This window comes from Patella vulgata, chromosome 5, assembly GCF_932274485.2.
Source record: "Patella vulgata chromosome 5, xgPatVulg1.2, whole genome shotgun sequence".
Classification (NCBI taxonomy): Eukaryota; Metazoa; Mollusca; class Gastropoda; family Patellidae; genus Patella; species Patella vulgata.
Window position 1 is genome coordinate 22,473,689 of NC_065883.2, and position 16,913 is coordinate 22,490,601.

Here is a 16,913-nt window from a genome sequence, read left to right on the forward strand (position 1 = left end):
TGCATTGACCAAGAAAGTTCACCCAGATTTTCCGGCGTGGTTTCCTCTTGTCAGTGATGCAGGATGGAGGGCCTGACAAGGAAAGCTGTCTAGTCGTTCGGATGGGACGAAAAACCGAGGTCTCGTGTACACATTGGCGTGCACGTAAAAGATCCCTTGGCAGTTGGAATTCGATATAAGAGTAGGCCGTAGTGCCGCTGTCCGGGCAAAATTTCCCTCATAGCACACTGTATGGCGTATGCCCGTCTTCATTAGCCCAGGTTAGGAGCAGAACAGTAGGACGTTAAACCCCATTTCATTTCATTTCATTTATTATCCAATACCAAATGATGTTATAAGAGGGATATTGAGATAAGCCTTATTTGAGTTTTGGAGACTAGCTCTATGAAAATTTATACACAGTTAGGTCTTTTGCTGATTAGAAATATCTCGGATTTAATCAACCTTTTTTGGAGGGGAGTCAAAACATGGAGGTACCTTAGTGTATATAAGTGATCCCTTTGCAGTTCTGTTGCATATGATGATCTCTGCATGTATTCAGGGGGGTGGATGGCCGAATGGTTAGCACGTGCGCGCTCTGTATCATAAGGCCTGTCATTGAGTCAACTGGCGTGGTTTCGAATCCCCGGTTGTACGTGACAAGGAGTAGGGTTGCCTGTCCAACCTCGTGTGTTTTCTCCGGGTCCTCCGGTTTCCTCCACCTGCTAAAGACCCCTACGCGCAAGCGAATAATTGAAATAAAATTAAACCATATGTTAGTCCCAAAATGACCTAGCCTGTGTTGAGTGCATGTATTCTTGATATTTGTTGTAGTTATCTGATTGGATGAAAGATAAATATAAGACAGCTACAGATGAATCGTATCGTGATCTATCGAATCTACAGAAGAAATTACAGAAACATCAAGCTTTTGAAGCCGAATTAAAGGCTAATAGTGACAGATTACAGTCATTAAATCAGGTAGGTTCAACAAAATTACTGATGATTCACAGATTGCCTGGTATTGGGCTTGCAGGAAATTTGATTCCTGGTTTTTATAGATTTACACCTTTCATTACTGGCCACCAGCTTATTGTGCGCAATTCTCTTAATTTTAACCTGTTCCTACAGTAACTTTTAAGTAGTGTGTAATACCCTGGTGACCAAGCTTTATAAAATGACAATTTGTTAGCTTACTGTGTAGTTGTTGCTATTGTATTCTTGGTCTTATATGTGGCCTGTTACAGGGTACCACAGGAAATTTATGACTTGGCCCCTTAATGAAAAGTAATGTCTATTGGAAATTTATGACTTGGCCGCTTAATGAAAGGTTAAGTCTATTGGTTTTTACGTGAATAGAATGCTAGGAAGAGTAAGTGTCCAAAACACCGGAGTTTTTCTATAATGCTCTGACCAAATTAAATGTAGTCATTGTGTGATATTAAAAAAAAGACTGCAAAATAATTATGTTGTATTTTTTTTTTTTTAAGTCTGGCGATGGTATGATTAAAGATAAACATTATGCATCACCAGAAATAAAGACTATCATGGGTAAACTCAACTCTGAATGGGATGATTTATCATCCAAGGCTGCAGAGAAAGGAAATAAATTACGAGAAGCTGGTCAACAACAAGCTCTAAATCAAGCCCTAGAAGATGCTCAGGTGCAAAAAGAAAAATCTTTTTTTTTTTATTTGTAACATTTGTGTAGATCATTAAATGAACAGAAAAATTGAAATATAACCAGTTATTTATTGTCTGAAACTTTAAATGATGTCTACATTATGTTCATTTAACAATTCAGGATAAATTCAAGAATGTCTAATTTATGATGTTTTTATATTCAGGATAAATTAAATGATGTTTATTTTTAAATTTAGGATAAATTAAATGAAATGGAGAAATCTAATGCCAATAAAGATTTAGGTTCTGATTTAAGGGGTGTAAAAGAATTATTGAAAAAACATCAGGTAAGATAACAAAAATGAATGTTTTTTTGGTTTTTTTTAGAGACTGTCACCTTTCAATCTGATTAAAACACAGATCCTATTTCGTTTTGTTTTTATAGTTCAAAATTTTGTTTTACTTGTCTCCACAACACTAGGATCTGGAAGAGTTGTTATATAACAGGCATTCTAGTTGATGTGAGGAATTAGCCTATGGGTAAACTACTAGAAACGCCAACACTGATTGATAAATCAATGTCTGACATCATAGGGTCAAAACCGCTTGCATGACCCCCAACGCGACCTCCCAGTACAAATGGTTAGATCTTTATGTAGTGTAGGAGATCTGTATTTTAATAAGATTGGTCACCTTATTGCCAGAAAATGCTTTTGAAGTGTGGGTGAGTGTTAATTATAGGAGAAAATATCACATCATGTATGCCTATAATGGATAGCTATCAGCATTTTATTTTTTGTGGATTTCTTTTTTCAGAATCTGGAGAATGATTTGTCTGGATTGTCAAAGACTATACAAGGTTTGAACAAAGAGGGTAAAGAAATGGCTGACAAAGGACATTTTAATTCTGCTAATATTATGAAATCTGTAGATGGATTTAATAGTAGGTGAGTAGGAACATGATAGTTTATATCATTTAGTTGTTGGTACTTTTTCTCCTAATTTGGATGGTTCATGATTTCTTTAGACATATTTACAGATATAGATGGTTTCTTTATGTTTTATTTTCCTGCGTGGTTTCCCCTTGTCAGTGATGCAGGATGGAGGGCCTGACAAGGACAGCTGTCTAGTCGTTTGGATGGGACATAAATCTGACGTAGTGTCACTGTCCAGGTAAAATTTCCCTCATAGCATACTGTATGGCGTATGCCCGTCTTCATTAGCCCAGTTCAGAGTAGGACGTTAAACCCCATTTCATTTCTTTATGTTATAACTGCATGTTTCCTTGATAGCAGACAGAAAACATGCCCTGGACAGTTACCACATGAAAATGGAGGAGGTCATGGTTATTCATGAAAGTATCGTTAACTATCATTCTCATTATGCTAGCTAAAGTGCCTGGTGACCATCTGGATAAAGTAATATTTATCAATTGTATTTATAATTCTTTTAATTTTCAGATTTAACAAATTAAAACCAGAAGTGGAAGAACGTAAATCTCAGTTACAGGAATCGTTACAAAGACATCAGTTTAATTTTGATGTAGAAAATGAGTTATCATGGATAAAAGAGCACTTACCAGCTGCCTCGTCTGTTGATTATGGTAAAAATCTCATCGATGCCCAGAAACTACACAAAAAACATCAGGTAAATTACCATGGTACCTGTATCTTAACATTTGATAACTTTGTAATGAAATAGATAGATTGAGGCAGTTTTGAAAAAATAAACTTGTTAGTGTCAAAATTTTCAAGGTATATTGTTGGCAAGGTGTTTTTCGGTAGTTTATGGTTAGTAATTTTAAGTCTTTTTTGATTGTCTTTCCAGGACTTGGATCGTGAAATTCAAGGTCATCAACCTAACATTGAGCGGGTTTTAGCTACTGGTGAGAAACTATTAGAAGATAAACATGTGGACTCAAAGAAAATCAAAGATAAATCTCAGGAACTACAACTGTCATGGGATGATCTCCTTAAAAAATCAAAACTTCGTAAAAAGAATCTGGATATTTCTGTTCAACAACAAAAGGTATGCTTATGATCTACTGTCATGTTCCTTTTAATGAACTCATCATCTACATCCCAGTACACATTTACTTCCCGTTCTCCCCATCTATACATGCTTCTCTTCTTTTACTCAACATCTATAGTTGCCTCTCTTCTTTTGATTCTCTCTATACTGTAGGTGTTTATCTTCTATTGCTTCCCTACTCAATGTCTACAGGTGCTTCTCTTCTATTACTTCCCTACTTAACATCTGCAGGTGCTTCTATGTGACTTCTCTACTCAACATCTGTAGGTGATTCTATTACTTACTCCTTGGTATTGTAGGTTCTTACTAATCCTCAGTATCTGTGGGTGCTTATCTTTTATGACTTGACTACCATCATCTTCTGGTGCTTCTATTACTTCTCTCCTTGCTCCTTAGTACCTACAGGTGCTTCTTTTACTTCTCTCCTTACTCCTCAGTATCTACAGGTGCTTCTCTTCTATTAATAACCTTCCTTCCCAATGTCTGCAGGTGCTTCTCCATTACTTCTCTACTCGGCATCTGAATTTGTTTCTATCACACCTCAGTATCTGCAGGTGCTTCTCTTCTATTACTCCTGTACTCAATATCTATTACTTGTCCACTCAACATCTACTTTTATTATTTTGTCTTTGTTTCAGTATCTGTCCGAGGTGGCTGAAGTTGATAGCTGGATATCAGAGAAAACACTGTTGGCATCTAGTACAGATTATGGAAAAGATGAGGATGCTGCTGATAAACTGCTTGCTAAAAATAAGGTTGGTTTACCATTATCAAATATTATTTGCAAAGTTGGCCATAAAATATGTAAAGTATCTATTAATAAGTTACAAGAAAGATTTTATAGTAGCTAAATATATTTACCGGTAATAATGTTAGTTATGGTTGTTTTTGTTTTTTTATCATCAGGTTTTAGAAACGGACATCCAGACTTATCAGGGTATAGTAAATGGATTAGGAAAAGAATCATCCAGATTGTTTAAAATGGGTTGTGCTGATCCTTCCTTTATTAAGAAAACTCAGGTAATCTATTCATTATGATCTTTATGTAGTCTTTAGTGTTGGTTTATGACCCAAGGTGTCCAAGCACTACAATCATGCTCGGCATGATGTTTTGGTTTTGTCTTGTTTTAAGGATATGTTCCCTTGGTAATATCTTTGACTGACAAGCTTATTTTTTCCTGAAAGTATGAAATTTGCATAATAAGCCCACAATGAATTCATAAACTTGTCAACCACAATTTGAATATCATCAACCCCTTTCATATTAATACAGTCATCCACATGTTGGTTTTTAGCAACATGTCGGTCAAAATGACACACCAATGTTTTGTTTATGATTTTTTTTAAAATGTGCTTGGCTTCAAATATCTTATAAGATATATATTTTTTCTAGGTAGTTTGAATATATTTTCCAATCAATGGTTATGAAGTTAGACTCTTAACTGTCGAGGGAACATATCTTTCATGGACATCAATTATGAATTACGTTGCATGTGAATAAACCAGTTATTACATAAATAGTTTTTAATGTGTTACTGTTCAATTGTAAATGCCACTCAAAGAAATTATACAATATTTTATATTAAAAAGTTTCATTAGAATAACAGTCAATCTATTTGTTTGTTAGGATCAATTACAAGAAAGTTTGAACAAATTAAAGAGATTAGTAACTGAACGAACAAAGAATTTAGAGAGATCTGTACATCTTCATGAATATATGAGAGAAGCAGATGATCTAGAGGATTGGATTGGAGAACAAATACAAACAGCTAGTTCAGAAGAATATGGACAAGATTTTGAACATTTTGAGGTATTTATCTTGTAGATAGAATTTGATTTTTTGATCCATTATATTGTGAAAGTGATCAATTTGTATACCCATCTATATAAGCAGACATCATACAAAATATTATAAAAGGACTTACAGACTTTATACAGGAATGTATCTCATTTTATTGTATGTTAGGCCATAGAGTCAAAATATACTGGTTCTGTAGCATTCAATCCAAAACGGTCTAATGTCGGAGAGGTTTTTTATTTGTTTCTAATTTGTCAAAGGATCAATGTGGTAAATGACTTCTTGTAAACATCACATTCCAATGTTCTACATTTATCTTACCATCAGTTTATGGATATCGTTTATAGTTATTAATAACAATGCTTTAACATTTTATTTGTTGAAATAATTAGGGTCATGTAAAAAAATTTATGTGACACAGCAGTATCTGAGAAATGAACAAATTTTTCTAAATGACTTTTAATTCTACTCAATAATTGTCTAAAGTTTGAATTAATCTGGTCATTTCTTATAGATGTTGTAATTTCACAAGTACTCATTAGTTTATGTTTTATCCTGCAGATATTACGAGGTAAATTTGATGAGTTTAAACTAAGAATAGAGACTGGTGGTGAGAGAATAAAACGATGTGAAAGATTATCTAAAGCTTTATTAGAAGATAAAGGACCTCATACAATACAAGTACAACAACGTCAAGAACAACTCAAGTAAGTTCAGAATTCAAATCTTTTAATTCACTAATCACTTTCAAAGGAATTGATGAACTAATTATTAGGATTGCCAGATTTTTTGGCACCAAATGTTCAGTGTATGATTCTCTTAGTTGGAGGATCTCTGAAGAACCTGGCAAGAAAAAAATGTCTGGTTGTTCAAATGGGGGGATCACGATGGCCAGGTGGGTAAGACGCTGCTTTCGTTGTTTACAGAATGATTGAGATTATTCAACTTATTGATTTTGTAGAGTTATACCCTTGGGGGTCACGGTGGCTAAGTGGGTAAGACGCTGGCTCGCTAGCCTGGAGATCGGGTGTTCGATCCCTGCATTGGTCGAGAAAGTTCATCCAGATTTTCCGGCGTGGTTCCCCCTTGTCAGTGATGCAGGACAGAGGGCCTGGCAAGGACAGCTGTCTAGTTGTTCGGATGGGATGAAAAAACGAGGTCCTGTGTACGCATTGGCGTGCACGTTAAAGATCCCTTGACTGTTGGAATTCGATATAAGAGTAGGCCGTAGTGCCGCTGTCCAGGCAAAATTTCTCTCATAGCACACTGTATGGAGCAGAACAGTAAGACGTTAAACCCCATTTCATTTGATTTCATTTGTTCAAATGGGATGGACAAATTTAGGTACGGTGTATACTATTGGCAGCATGTTAAAGAAAATTGGAAATTGAAATAACAATAGGTTTTTGCATCGCTGTTTTGACAGAATTCCATCTTATAGCACACTGCATGGCAATTGTCTGTCGTCATTAGTGTTGGCTGAGAGAGTTGCCTGACATTCATTGGTGTGCACATAAAAGATCCCTCAGCATTTGATATAAGAGTAAGCCATAGTGCCGCTGTCTGGGCAAAATGTCACTCATAGCACACTGTATGGCGTAAACCCGTCTTCATTAAACCAGTCAGAGCTGAAGAGTAGGATATTAAACCCTATTTCATTTTATTTACGTCTTCATTAATCCTGTTGGTGCAGAAAAGTCGGACTATAAATCTTATTTCATTTCTAAGATGCACTTGGTTGTGATGAACTTGATAGACATATTTATATGTGAATAAATGATATCGTCCCAAATGATCTGATTGTTTTATTTAAACATGCATTATGCAAGAGCAAAATCTGCTTATTACAAGTCTTTCTTTAGGCCTGAAATGTTATCTAAATTATCAATTAGACATTAATTAACTTATCCAGACCATAATAAACTCTCGATGTCAAGGCTAGCCTTCGATGTAGGCTGGATTAGATTCCAATATGCCGCTAACGGCCAAAGATAATTAAATCAGAAAAAGTGGATAATCGAGACTATGCTGTTTATATTAATGATTTTAGTAATGATAACCGAGACTATGCAAAAATTTCACTGGCTTCTTTCTCGGCTCATAGTGGATCAATTTGACTGAAATTTTCAGCAAATTACCTTTACACTATCTAGTTTTTAACTATTATAGCGAGAACTGCCATTTCTTTATCTTACCTCCCATAATGTATCTTTAAGTGGAAGGTTTAAATCTCATATTTCTCTTATTTTAGAGACTCGTGGAATGCCTTAATGGAACAAATCAGATCTCGTAATCAGAAATTAAAAGGAGCTGAAGAAATTCATAGATTTAATCGAGATGTAGAAGATGCCTTATCACGTATTCAGGTTGGATGTTTTAATATTTTATCAACTTTCTAATAAAACTGTAAACAGTAATAACCATTTATGTAAATAGATTGTCTGATTTTGAATAATTTAAATTTAAAAGGAAAAAAAAAGAATTTGAAGTTTGATTCTGGAGATCGATAACTGATTATAGTTAAAACTTTTTGTATTTTATTTCTTCAGGAAAAACATGACAGTATACCAGATGATGTTGGTCGTGATTTTAATGCTACTTCAGCCTATTTAAAGAAACATGAAGCTTTTGAGAATGAATTAGTTGCATTAGAAGCACAGGTAATCTATTAATATTTTATAAACGTTATTTCAATTTCCAGTTAACTGAGTCAAGTAGAGACAATTTCGACTTTGATGACCACTTAGAAATAATTAAACGGTATTAGGTTCACCAGAAGAGTAATCATTCACTGGTATTTAATTATTGAGCTCTGTTGTAATAAATATACTACACAAAGTTGAAATGACTTACAGCTTATAGACTGACTTAATTGTGTTAAGTTGGCTATTGAAATGAATAAAATGGACTTTAATGTCTTAATATTGCGGCATTAACCCGACTAATGCAGACATGGCACCATGCTATTAGGTTGCCCAGACAGCAGCTCTACAGCCTAATTTTTATTATTTCGAAAACCAACTTCCAGATCTTTTATGTGCACGCCAAGGTGCAGGCTTACACAGGACCAAAGTTTTTTTCGTCCCATCCAAATGACTAAACCCTGTTCATTGCCAGGCAACATGTCAATAATGAAAATGATGCAATAATCATTTTTCTACAGCACTAAATATTCAGTTAATTTGACTTCTCAGTAGTGCTTTAAACATTCAGTTAATTTGACTTCTCTGTGGTGCTTTAAACATTCAGTTAATTTAACTTCTCTGTAGGGCTTTAAAATAACAATTGCAAGAAAAAAATAAATATGCAATATAATATTAAGTACAAAACAACTCTTAATGATGGGTTCCCAGAAAAGTATTTATCGGGTGGTTATTTCCAATAAAAGTATGGTAATTTTGGTATATATGGAAAGTAGAGATATCCAATCTTACTAGAAAAATACTGGATTCCCCGAAATACACTCATGGAGCGTATACAGGATAAAAATGTAAGGGTTCCCCTAATCAACAGCCCGACGATTAGGAATTTCTGCACGCTTGATGTCAAAGGTTCCACGCAGAGATTGAGCGCTTGATGTACAAGTTGATAAACTTCATGAAGAGTTAGACGTACAACACTTTCTGAGATAAAAATGATCGAAATTTAATTTAGGATTCAATATTTGTAATAAATAGTAAGCGATTAAAGACAACATCGTCTTATGTATGCAATGAATTCCAAGAGAGGTAAACATGACCTGGTTTGATCGAATTTTTATAGAAAGACATTCCTTCGCAATTACAATGTTTGAGAAGGATTTGAAGCAAAGTTATGACAAATTAATTAGTTTGAATATGTTTTTAGTCCATATATATACCATTAAATCACCCAGTTTGTACGTGGGAACCCATCTTTAACATAGTTTGATTTAGACAAAAGTAATGATATTACATATTACTAGCAATATTTCAAGTAAAAATGGTAGGAATCATTGCAATTAGTGTTGTTGCAAAGAATAATGTCTTAAGATATCTTTTAAAAATGGTAGAATTGGAATGAATGAATTAACATTATACATTTGATATTAATTTTATTTCTATTTGTTTATTTAGCTTCAAGTATTGATAGATGACTCAGGTAGATTACAGGTAGCTTACCCTGGAGAAAATGCAGAACAAATTGAACAATTCCAAGCCACTGTTGTTGATCGTTGGGGTCAGTTACAAGAACGATCTGAACAACGTAAAGGTCAACTTTTAGCTGCAGCTGACCTTCATAAATTTAGAGCTTCTGTAAGTACTGATTTGATTTACTTTGTTGCATAAAGTAAGATTTTAACAAGAATTTGTAATGACAGCATGGAAGAAGGTTAATACAAATTAAATTATTTTAAAGGAGCTAAATCGCTAATATTTGAGACCTAGAAATTGACACAAATGGGTCGCAATGCATATAATAATGTAATATGAATGTATATAAACTGATTTACATTCAATCGTTTTTGTTTCTACTCTAATTTCAAATCAGTTATGTTTGGCGAAATACATGTGAAGTCTCAATCGCATGGCAATCTCTAGTGTCTGGTTATTCCAGTCTACCCCGATGGTATTTATTGCTCATGCTCTCCAGATAAGAATATAGCGTCACCATTTGACATGACTTGTGGAATATGTCTAGCCTCGTTCTTTGAATCCCTTGTTACAAATGACACTGAAACGCTTTCTGGTACACGATTCGTGTACCAATGGTAGAACGTTTATTTTGTCTTAGATATTGGATAACAGTTAAAGTTATAACTGTTTTTTTTCAGGTTCGTGACCTTGTAGGCTGGGCCAAGGAAATTGAAGATGAAATGAAAACAGAGCACACAATTCGTGACGTTCATAGTGTTGATATGTTGAGAAATCGTCATGACCAGATACGAGCTGAAATAGAGGCTCGAGGAGATACTTTCGATGATATTATTAAAACTGGAAATGACATGATTCAACATAAACATTATGCTAGTCCAGAGGTAAGATTTGATACGAGTACATTTCAATTCACCTCACTGTTAGAAATAAATATAATTTGTTCTGTGCACTCTTTATTATAATTCACAGTTGAAAAAAATAATATCCAATTTGCACAGTTTCATGTTAAATTCATATTAAATTTGATTTGGCTTTCATATAGGTTATTGGCATTTGATATGTTGCAAGGTTATTGGCATTTGATATGTTGCAAGGTTATTGGAATTTGATATGTTGCAAGGTTATTGGAATTTCCCTGATAGCACACTGTATGGCATATGCCAGCCTGAACAGAGAAGTAGGATGTTAAACTCCATTTATATTTCAAATTATTTTGATTTTATTTTTTTTTTAGATCAAAGAGAAGATTGAACAAGTAGGTGATGTAAAAGATAGGTTATTATCTACATGGATGGAACGTAAAGCTTATTATGATCAACTCTGTGATCTACATATCTTCTTACGTGATGCCAATCAACTTGAAACCATTAGTTCCTCACAAGAGGTTAGTTATTATCTTTTAGCCATTTGAATGTTGCATTATGGATTGATTATTGTCCCATCCATCTAGGGGGATTGGGTGGCGGAATGGTTAATGGGCATTGGATCAGACGGCCTGTCATTGAGTCAAGTGGCATGGTTTTGATTCCCAGCTTGTACATGACAAGGAGTAGGGTTTTCTGTCCAACCTTGGGTTTTTTATCTGGGTTGTCTAGTTTCCTCCCACTGATAAAGACCCCTACGTGCTAGCAAATTCATAAACTAAAATTGAAACATAAGTTAGTCCCAAAATGACCTCTCCCTCTCTCTCTCTCTCTCTCTCTCTGTCTCCAAACAATTAAGGTGTTTCATGTTTTGAACCTGTTGGCCATTAAATGTAATTTTTTTTTTTTTTTATAATTCAACATTATATATTGCATGTATTTTATATTGTAGGCATATTTAACTAATGCTGATCTTGGTGCTGATATTTATCAAGTGGAATCTCTTAAACGTAAACATGATGCTTTTGAGAAAGTTATCGAGGCTCAAGATGAAAAGGTTAGTAGTTTCTTATTTTAAGATAAATTGCTGAATTAAAACTTAAAAGTTTAAATCGTTCTATTCATTAGTCTACAAAAATTCTACAAAGATATCTCCAGATGAATTGTTAATCTTGTAGTGGCATTTAGCATTTGAACCCATTAAACTGCAAAGGGAAATGAAATGGGGTTTAATATCCTACTTTTCTGCTCCACCGGGCAGCGTGCTGTAAGCGAACTTTTACCCGTCCAGCTGCACTATGGCTTACTCTTTATTTCAAATTCCAACTGTCAATGATTTTTTTACACACATGCCAATGTCTACACAGGACTTACGTTTTTCATCCCATCCGAATGACTAGAATGACTGGAAAATCCTGACTAACCTTCTTGGTCACCACTGGGGGTGAACCTGGGACTTCAGGCTAGCGGGCCAGTGCCAAACTCACTGAGCCAATGTGGCTCCCAACTTTGTTAAATATAGGATATAGGCAATAGTCTTTTTGTAACTGAACATATCAAAATTTATTTCAACTGAAGTTTGTGCATTTAAAATGGAATTTTGTTTTGTTTAGCTCGCAGCTTTAACTGATCATGGAACCCAACTTGTAAAAGAGAATCACATTCAATCTGAAACAGTACAGAAAACAATGGCTGCTGTTAAAGATAGAAGAAGTCAAGTTAAGAATCGTAGTGAACAACGTAAACAACAATTAGCTGATAATTTACTTTATGCTAAATTTAACCAAGATGCTGCTGAGGTAAGATTTGGGTACAGATGGTAGATTAATTTACAATATTATTAAAGGTTTGATGGGTTTCTTGCTAAATATTTAAAGATACATTATGTAAGATTTAGATAAAGCCTTTGAAGGTTTGACAGACGTGTGCAATAACTTCAACAACGGTACTGGTTGATCGAAGCCAAGTCTCGGTCCTCCATATTTGATTAAATCAAAGTATCGCTGAACCATTCTAATCTATTTAATATCGGAGAAATCTGATGCCATCGAGAGTTGATTACGGCCTGGATCAGTTAATTAATGTCTAATTAATACTTTAGAAAACATTTCAGGCCTAAAGAAAGACCTGCAATAGGCAGATTTAGCTCTTGCATAATGCATGTTTAATCATTTGGAAAGTATTTGAATCAAAAAAACTTCCGCAATAGATGGCTCAACAATAAAATTTAGTTCCAAAGGGTCCCCACCCTCTTTGTTTACATAATAAATTGATGTTAACACAGTAGCAGTGTTGAAAGTCATTTATTATTTAATATAAGAATGAAATGTTTGTCCAGTTTTATTGGAGTGTTGAACAGTTCTAAAAGAGGGAACTATGCCTCCTCTTCGAAAATGTATGCCAAATATATTTCTGTATACCTTATACATATCCTTTGCTTTTTTGTAGGTTAGGTTGTTCAATAGTTTGATGTAACTAAAGGGTATTATATAACATTATTTTATTACAGGCTGAAGGTTGGATTGATGACAAATTGAAAGTAGCTTACGAAGATGATTTCCAGAATTCTACAGATCTACATGATAAGATGAAGAAGTTACAGAAACATCAGGCATTTGAGTCAGAAATTGTTGCTAATAAAGACAGAATAAACAAAATTAAACAGGTGTGTACACATTTTAATCATGAAGAAATATATTATAATTATTCCTGTCCTGATCATAACATTAAAGTTTCTAATTTTACACTTGTCCCATAAAACTTAGTGTTCAATGGAAATAATAAGGTACAATGTTAGAGGCTCCAAATTTAAATTGGGAATTTCACTCGGATGACATTTAAAATTGTCCACATCATAATATCTGTAGCTTTTCTTTTGTCGGGTTTTGGGTGACCGAATGGTTAGCCAATGCACGTTACATCATAAGGTCTGTCATAGAGTCAAGTGCCATGGTTTTGATTCCCCTCTTGTACGTGACAAGGAGTAGGGTTGCTTGTCCAACCTCATGAGTTTTCTTCGGTTTCCTCCCACTGCTAAAGACCCCTATGTGCATGCAATTAATGGAAAAAATTGAACCATACTTGTATGTTAGTCCCAAAGTGACCTAGTTTTGTGTTCAGTGGACTTTAAACCCTGTTACTCTTTCTTTTGTCTCAAGGAGTTGTGAAAGGAAATACTTAGGCATGTTTTCAAGATTAATTTGCTGTCAAATGGCTGAATCTTTTATATTGAATCAAAAACATTTTTAGACTAATATGATTAATAACATTGTCAAATTTCAGAATGGTGAATTGTTAATTAAGAAAAAGCATTCTGCTAGTCCAGAGATTAAGAAAGTTGGCGATCGCTTGGGATCTAAATGGGGTGAATTGCTTAAAGCATCATCTAATAGAGGTCGTGGACTTGAAGAGGCTAAGGATATCCTTGAATTTAATGAACAGGTGCAGAAAGTAGAAGCCTGGATAAGAGACAAGGTAAATATTTTGTTAATTATGGAAAAATAAATATTGAGAATTAAAAAAGGAAAAAATATTAGTCACAGATCAAAATAAAAAAGAATTTAATAGTGACTTGTGTATATTCTTAATATTATGTATTTACAGTGGGTATTACATGTATTATGTGTATTTATCATGTATATTCATTATGTGTATATGCAATAGGTATTTATATGTATATTTGTATTTATCTTGTATATTCATAGTGTTATATTTATCATGTATATTCAAAATGTGTATTTATCATATATTCATGATGTGTATTTATCATATATTCATGATGTGTATTTATCATGCATATTCACCATGTGTATTTACAGTAGGTATTTACATGTGTATGTGTATTTAAAGTGCATATTTTTATCATGTGTATTCATCATGTGTATTTATTTGTATATTTTAGGAATTATTAGTGAATGCTGGTGAACTTGGTAGAGATTATGAACATTGTTTAGAATTACAAAAGAAAGCAAATAATATTGAATCAGCTGTAAGTAATCAAAGTTTTTTTTTTTATATGAATATTTAAAAGCTCCATGTATCATATTTCATTATGGTTCCCTTATTTTGCTAATGTCTTGAATTAATTGGTGAATTTATTTTTCAGGGAATTACCGTCGATGAATCTCGAATCAAATCAATCAATGATTTAGCTGATCGTCTGATATCTCAGGGACGCACAGATACAGAAACTGTCAAAAGAAAACGAGATGAAATGAACAAAGCGTAAGATAATTTTGTTAGATATAGTTTTCAAGTTGAAATAAAAATAATTTCGATACATTTTTAAAGTTTTATGTCTTTTATGTATTTTTTCAATCCTTGTCTATCATGAATTGATGTTAAAAGTCAAATGAAAAGGTTCCTAGTTTTATTTTATTTATCGTTTATGATTGTAATACGTTATTAATATTATATTTTCAGATGGAAGGCATTACAAGGAAATCTTACTAAATATAAACAACAATTGTCTACATCTCTAGAAATACATTCATTTAATCGTGATATTAATGATATTAACGAGAGAATCAATGAGAAGGCTATACTACTATCAGTTGAAGATCTGGGTAAAGATTTAGCTGGTGTTGAAGCCTTACAACGTAAACAAGAAGATATAGAAAGAGATATGACAGCTTTACAAAATCAACTAGAGGTAAGTTTGTAACCAGACTCACTAGAATGCCCTTATTAGATGTCTGACATGAGCTAAAAACAGCCTTGGGGATGACAAGGAAAGTGTCTAGTTGTTTGGATGGGATGAACAAACTAAAGTTTATTTAGTTATTAACCAATCTTATTTTCCTTTTTCCGACGTGGTTTCCCCTTGTCAGTGGTGCTGAACGGACGACCTGACAAGGACAGCTGTCTAGTCCTTCAGATGCGACGAAAAACCGAGGTCCCGTGTATACATTGGAAAGCACGTAAAAGATCCCTTGGCAGTTGGAATTCGATATAAGAGTAGGCGATAGTGCCGCTGCCCGGGCAAAATTTACCTCATAGCACACTGTATGGCGTATGCCCGTTTTCATTAGCCCAGTATAGGAGCAGAACCGTAGGACGTTAAACCCCCATTTTATTTCATTTCATTTATTTTCCTTTACTGTTGCTTTTTGTATGAAAATGTATGCATGTAGCTCATTTATTATGTTAAAAATGGTGGTTATATTCTGTTTAACAAGTGATGGAAAATTCATTTTTCCAATTCCACTGGCTTTCTTCATGAAGTTGAGTCAAACAAAATACTCCCAGTTTATTGAAATGTAAATGAATTACTTCTATCATTTGTTCAAAGATGAGGTAAACTTCTACTTAAGATCATTTTAAATGTTTGAAAATTTATTATTTACAGAAAGTAGAGGTACAAGCGGGTAAATTATGTAACAGATATCGGGATAAAACTGATATGATAAACCAGAAAAAACAGGAAGTAGATGATAATTGGGAGAGACTGGAAGATCTGTCAGACCAAAGGTACGTGTTTTTGATATTGAAATTTTCATGTATGATTTTACGGTATGAATACATGTATGGGTTGATCATTTGATTTATTGGAGGTTGACCTGACTGAATTCTGAAAACTGTTATGAGAGTAACAAATAATTTTTAAATTGTAATGGAACTACATGTACAAATCCAGCGGTCAGTGGCTTACAGTTCATGGAAATAATTAAGAAGATTTTTTTTTATCGTATTTTGTATTTAAAAAGTGTAAAACTGTAACATCGTGTACTATGGCTTGCTTTCCCTAATATTTTTCATCATACTTTTTCAGGAAAGCTAAATTAGCAGAATCGTATCAACTTCAGAAGTTCTTATCTGATGCTAGGGAACTGGTAAGTTTTTAAACATAAGTTTCATATATAAGGATGGAACATTTTTACAAACAATTTAATTGTACTGAAACTTTGATCAATTTTCTGAAGTTAAATGTCATGTTATTTTTATTTTCCAGTCATCCTGGTCTAATGAGATGATCGCTAGAATGAATGGTGGAGAACTTGCCAAAGATGTTGCAGAAGCTGAAAACTGTCTCCAAATGCATCACGAAAGAAAGGTAAAAATAAATGAAATGAAATAGGGTTTTACATCCTACTCTTTTCATATTCATTTTTGAAGAAATCTTAGAATTAAATTATTACTCAGTTTACATGGTTTTTTGTTCCCAATTCTGAATTTTTCAATTCACATTCTATAATGTTTTTTTATTAAATTAAACTAAATCAAAATGATTGTAAGTAAATATTTTTTTTATTTAAGTTTTCTTTTCTTCTGTTTTTATAGGCAGAAATAAATGGAAGAAAATCTCACTTCTCATCTATTAGAGAATGTGGCATGAACCTCATCAACAATAAACATTATGCTAGTGAGGAAATACAGAAAATGATCTCTCAACTAGACAAGACAAAGCTCTCACTTAATGGAACTTGGGATAAACATAATAATTTACTTACACAATGTCATGACTTAATGGTAAGTTATAGATCACCACAAGAGATCTAAATATGT

The 16,913-nt window shown here is 33.7% G+C and overlaps 1 protein-coding gene across 2 annotated transcripts in view; it reads left to right on the top strand.

Moving 5' to 3' along the window:
• LOC126821544 (spectrin beta chain, non-erythrocytic 2) overlaps positions 1-16,913 on the top strand; it is a 135,289-nt gene that overhangs the window by 93,666 nt on the left and 24,710 nt on the right. For both annotated transcript variants that reach the window (XM_056100749.1, XM_056100750.1), the window contains exons 37-62: positions 814-960; positions 1,470-1,643; positions 1,860-1,949; positions 2,419-2,549; positions 3,063-3,249; positions 3,430-3,630; positions 4,272-4,388; positions 4,540-4,653; positions 5,261-5,443; positions 5,993-6,138; positions 7,683-7,797; positions 7,981-8,091; positions 9,526-9,705; positions 10,224-10,427; positions 10,781-10,930; positions 11,362-11,466; positions 12,023-12,208; positions 12,919-13,074; positions 13,692-13,883; positions 14,311-14,397; positions 14,515-14,633; positions 14,832-15,060; positions 15,757-15,878; positions 16,180-16,240; positions 16,360-16,461; positions 16,689-16,877. In XM_056100749.1, coding sequence (XP_055956724.1) covers positions 814-960; positions 1,470-1,643; positions 1,860-1,949; positions 2,419-2,549; positions 3,063-3,249; positions 3,430-3,630; positions 4,272-4,388; positions 4,540-4,653; positions 5,261-5,443; positions 5,993-6,138; positions 7,683-7,797; positions 7,981-8,091; positions 9,526-9,705; positions 10,224-10,427; positions 10,781-10,930; positions 11,362-11,466; positions 12,023-12,208; positions 12,919-13,074; positions 13,692-13,883; positions 14,311-14,397; positions 14,515-14,633; positions 14,832-15,060; positions 15,757-15,878; positions 16,180-16,240; positions 16,360-16,461; positions 16,689-16,877 — 3,798 coding nt within the window. The remainder of the gene's footprint in view (positions 1-813; positions 961-1,469; positions 1,644-1,859; positions 1,950-2,418; positions 2,550-3,062; positions 3,250-3,429; positions 3,631-4,271; positions 4,389-4,539; positions 4,654-5,260; positions 5,444-5,992; positions 6,139-7,682; positions 7,798-7,980; positions 8,092-9,525; positions 9,706-10,223; positions 10,428-10,780; positions 10,931-11,361; positions 11,467-12,022; positions 12,209-12,918; positions 13,075-13,691; positions 13,884-14,310; positions 14,398-14,514; positions 14,634-14,831; positions 15,061-15,756; positions 15,879-16,179; positions 16,241-16,359; positions 16,462-16,688; positions 16,878-16,913) is intronic.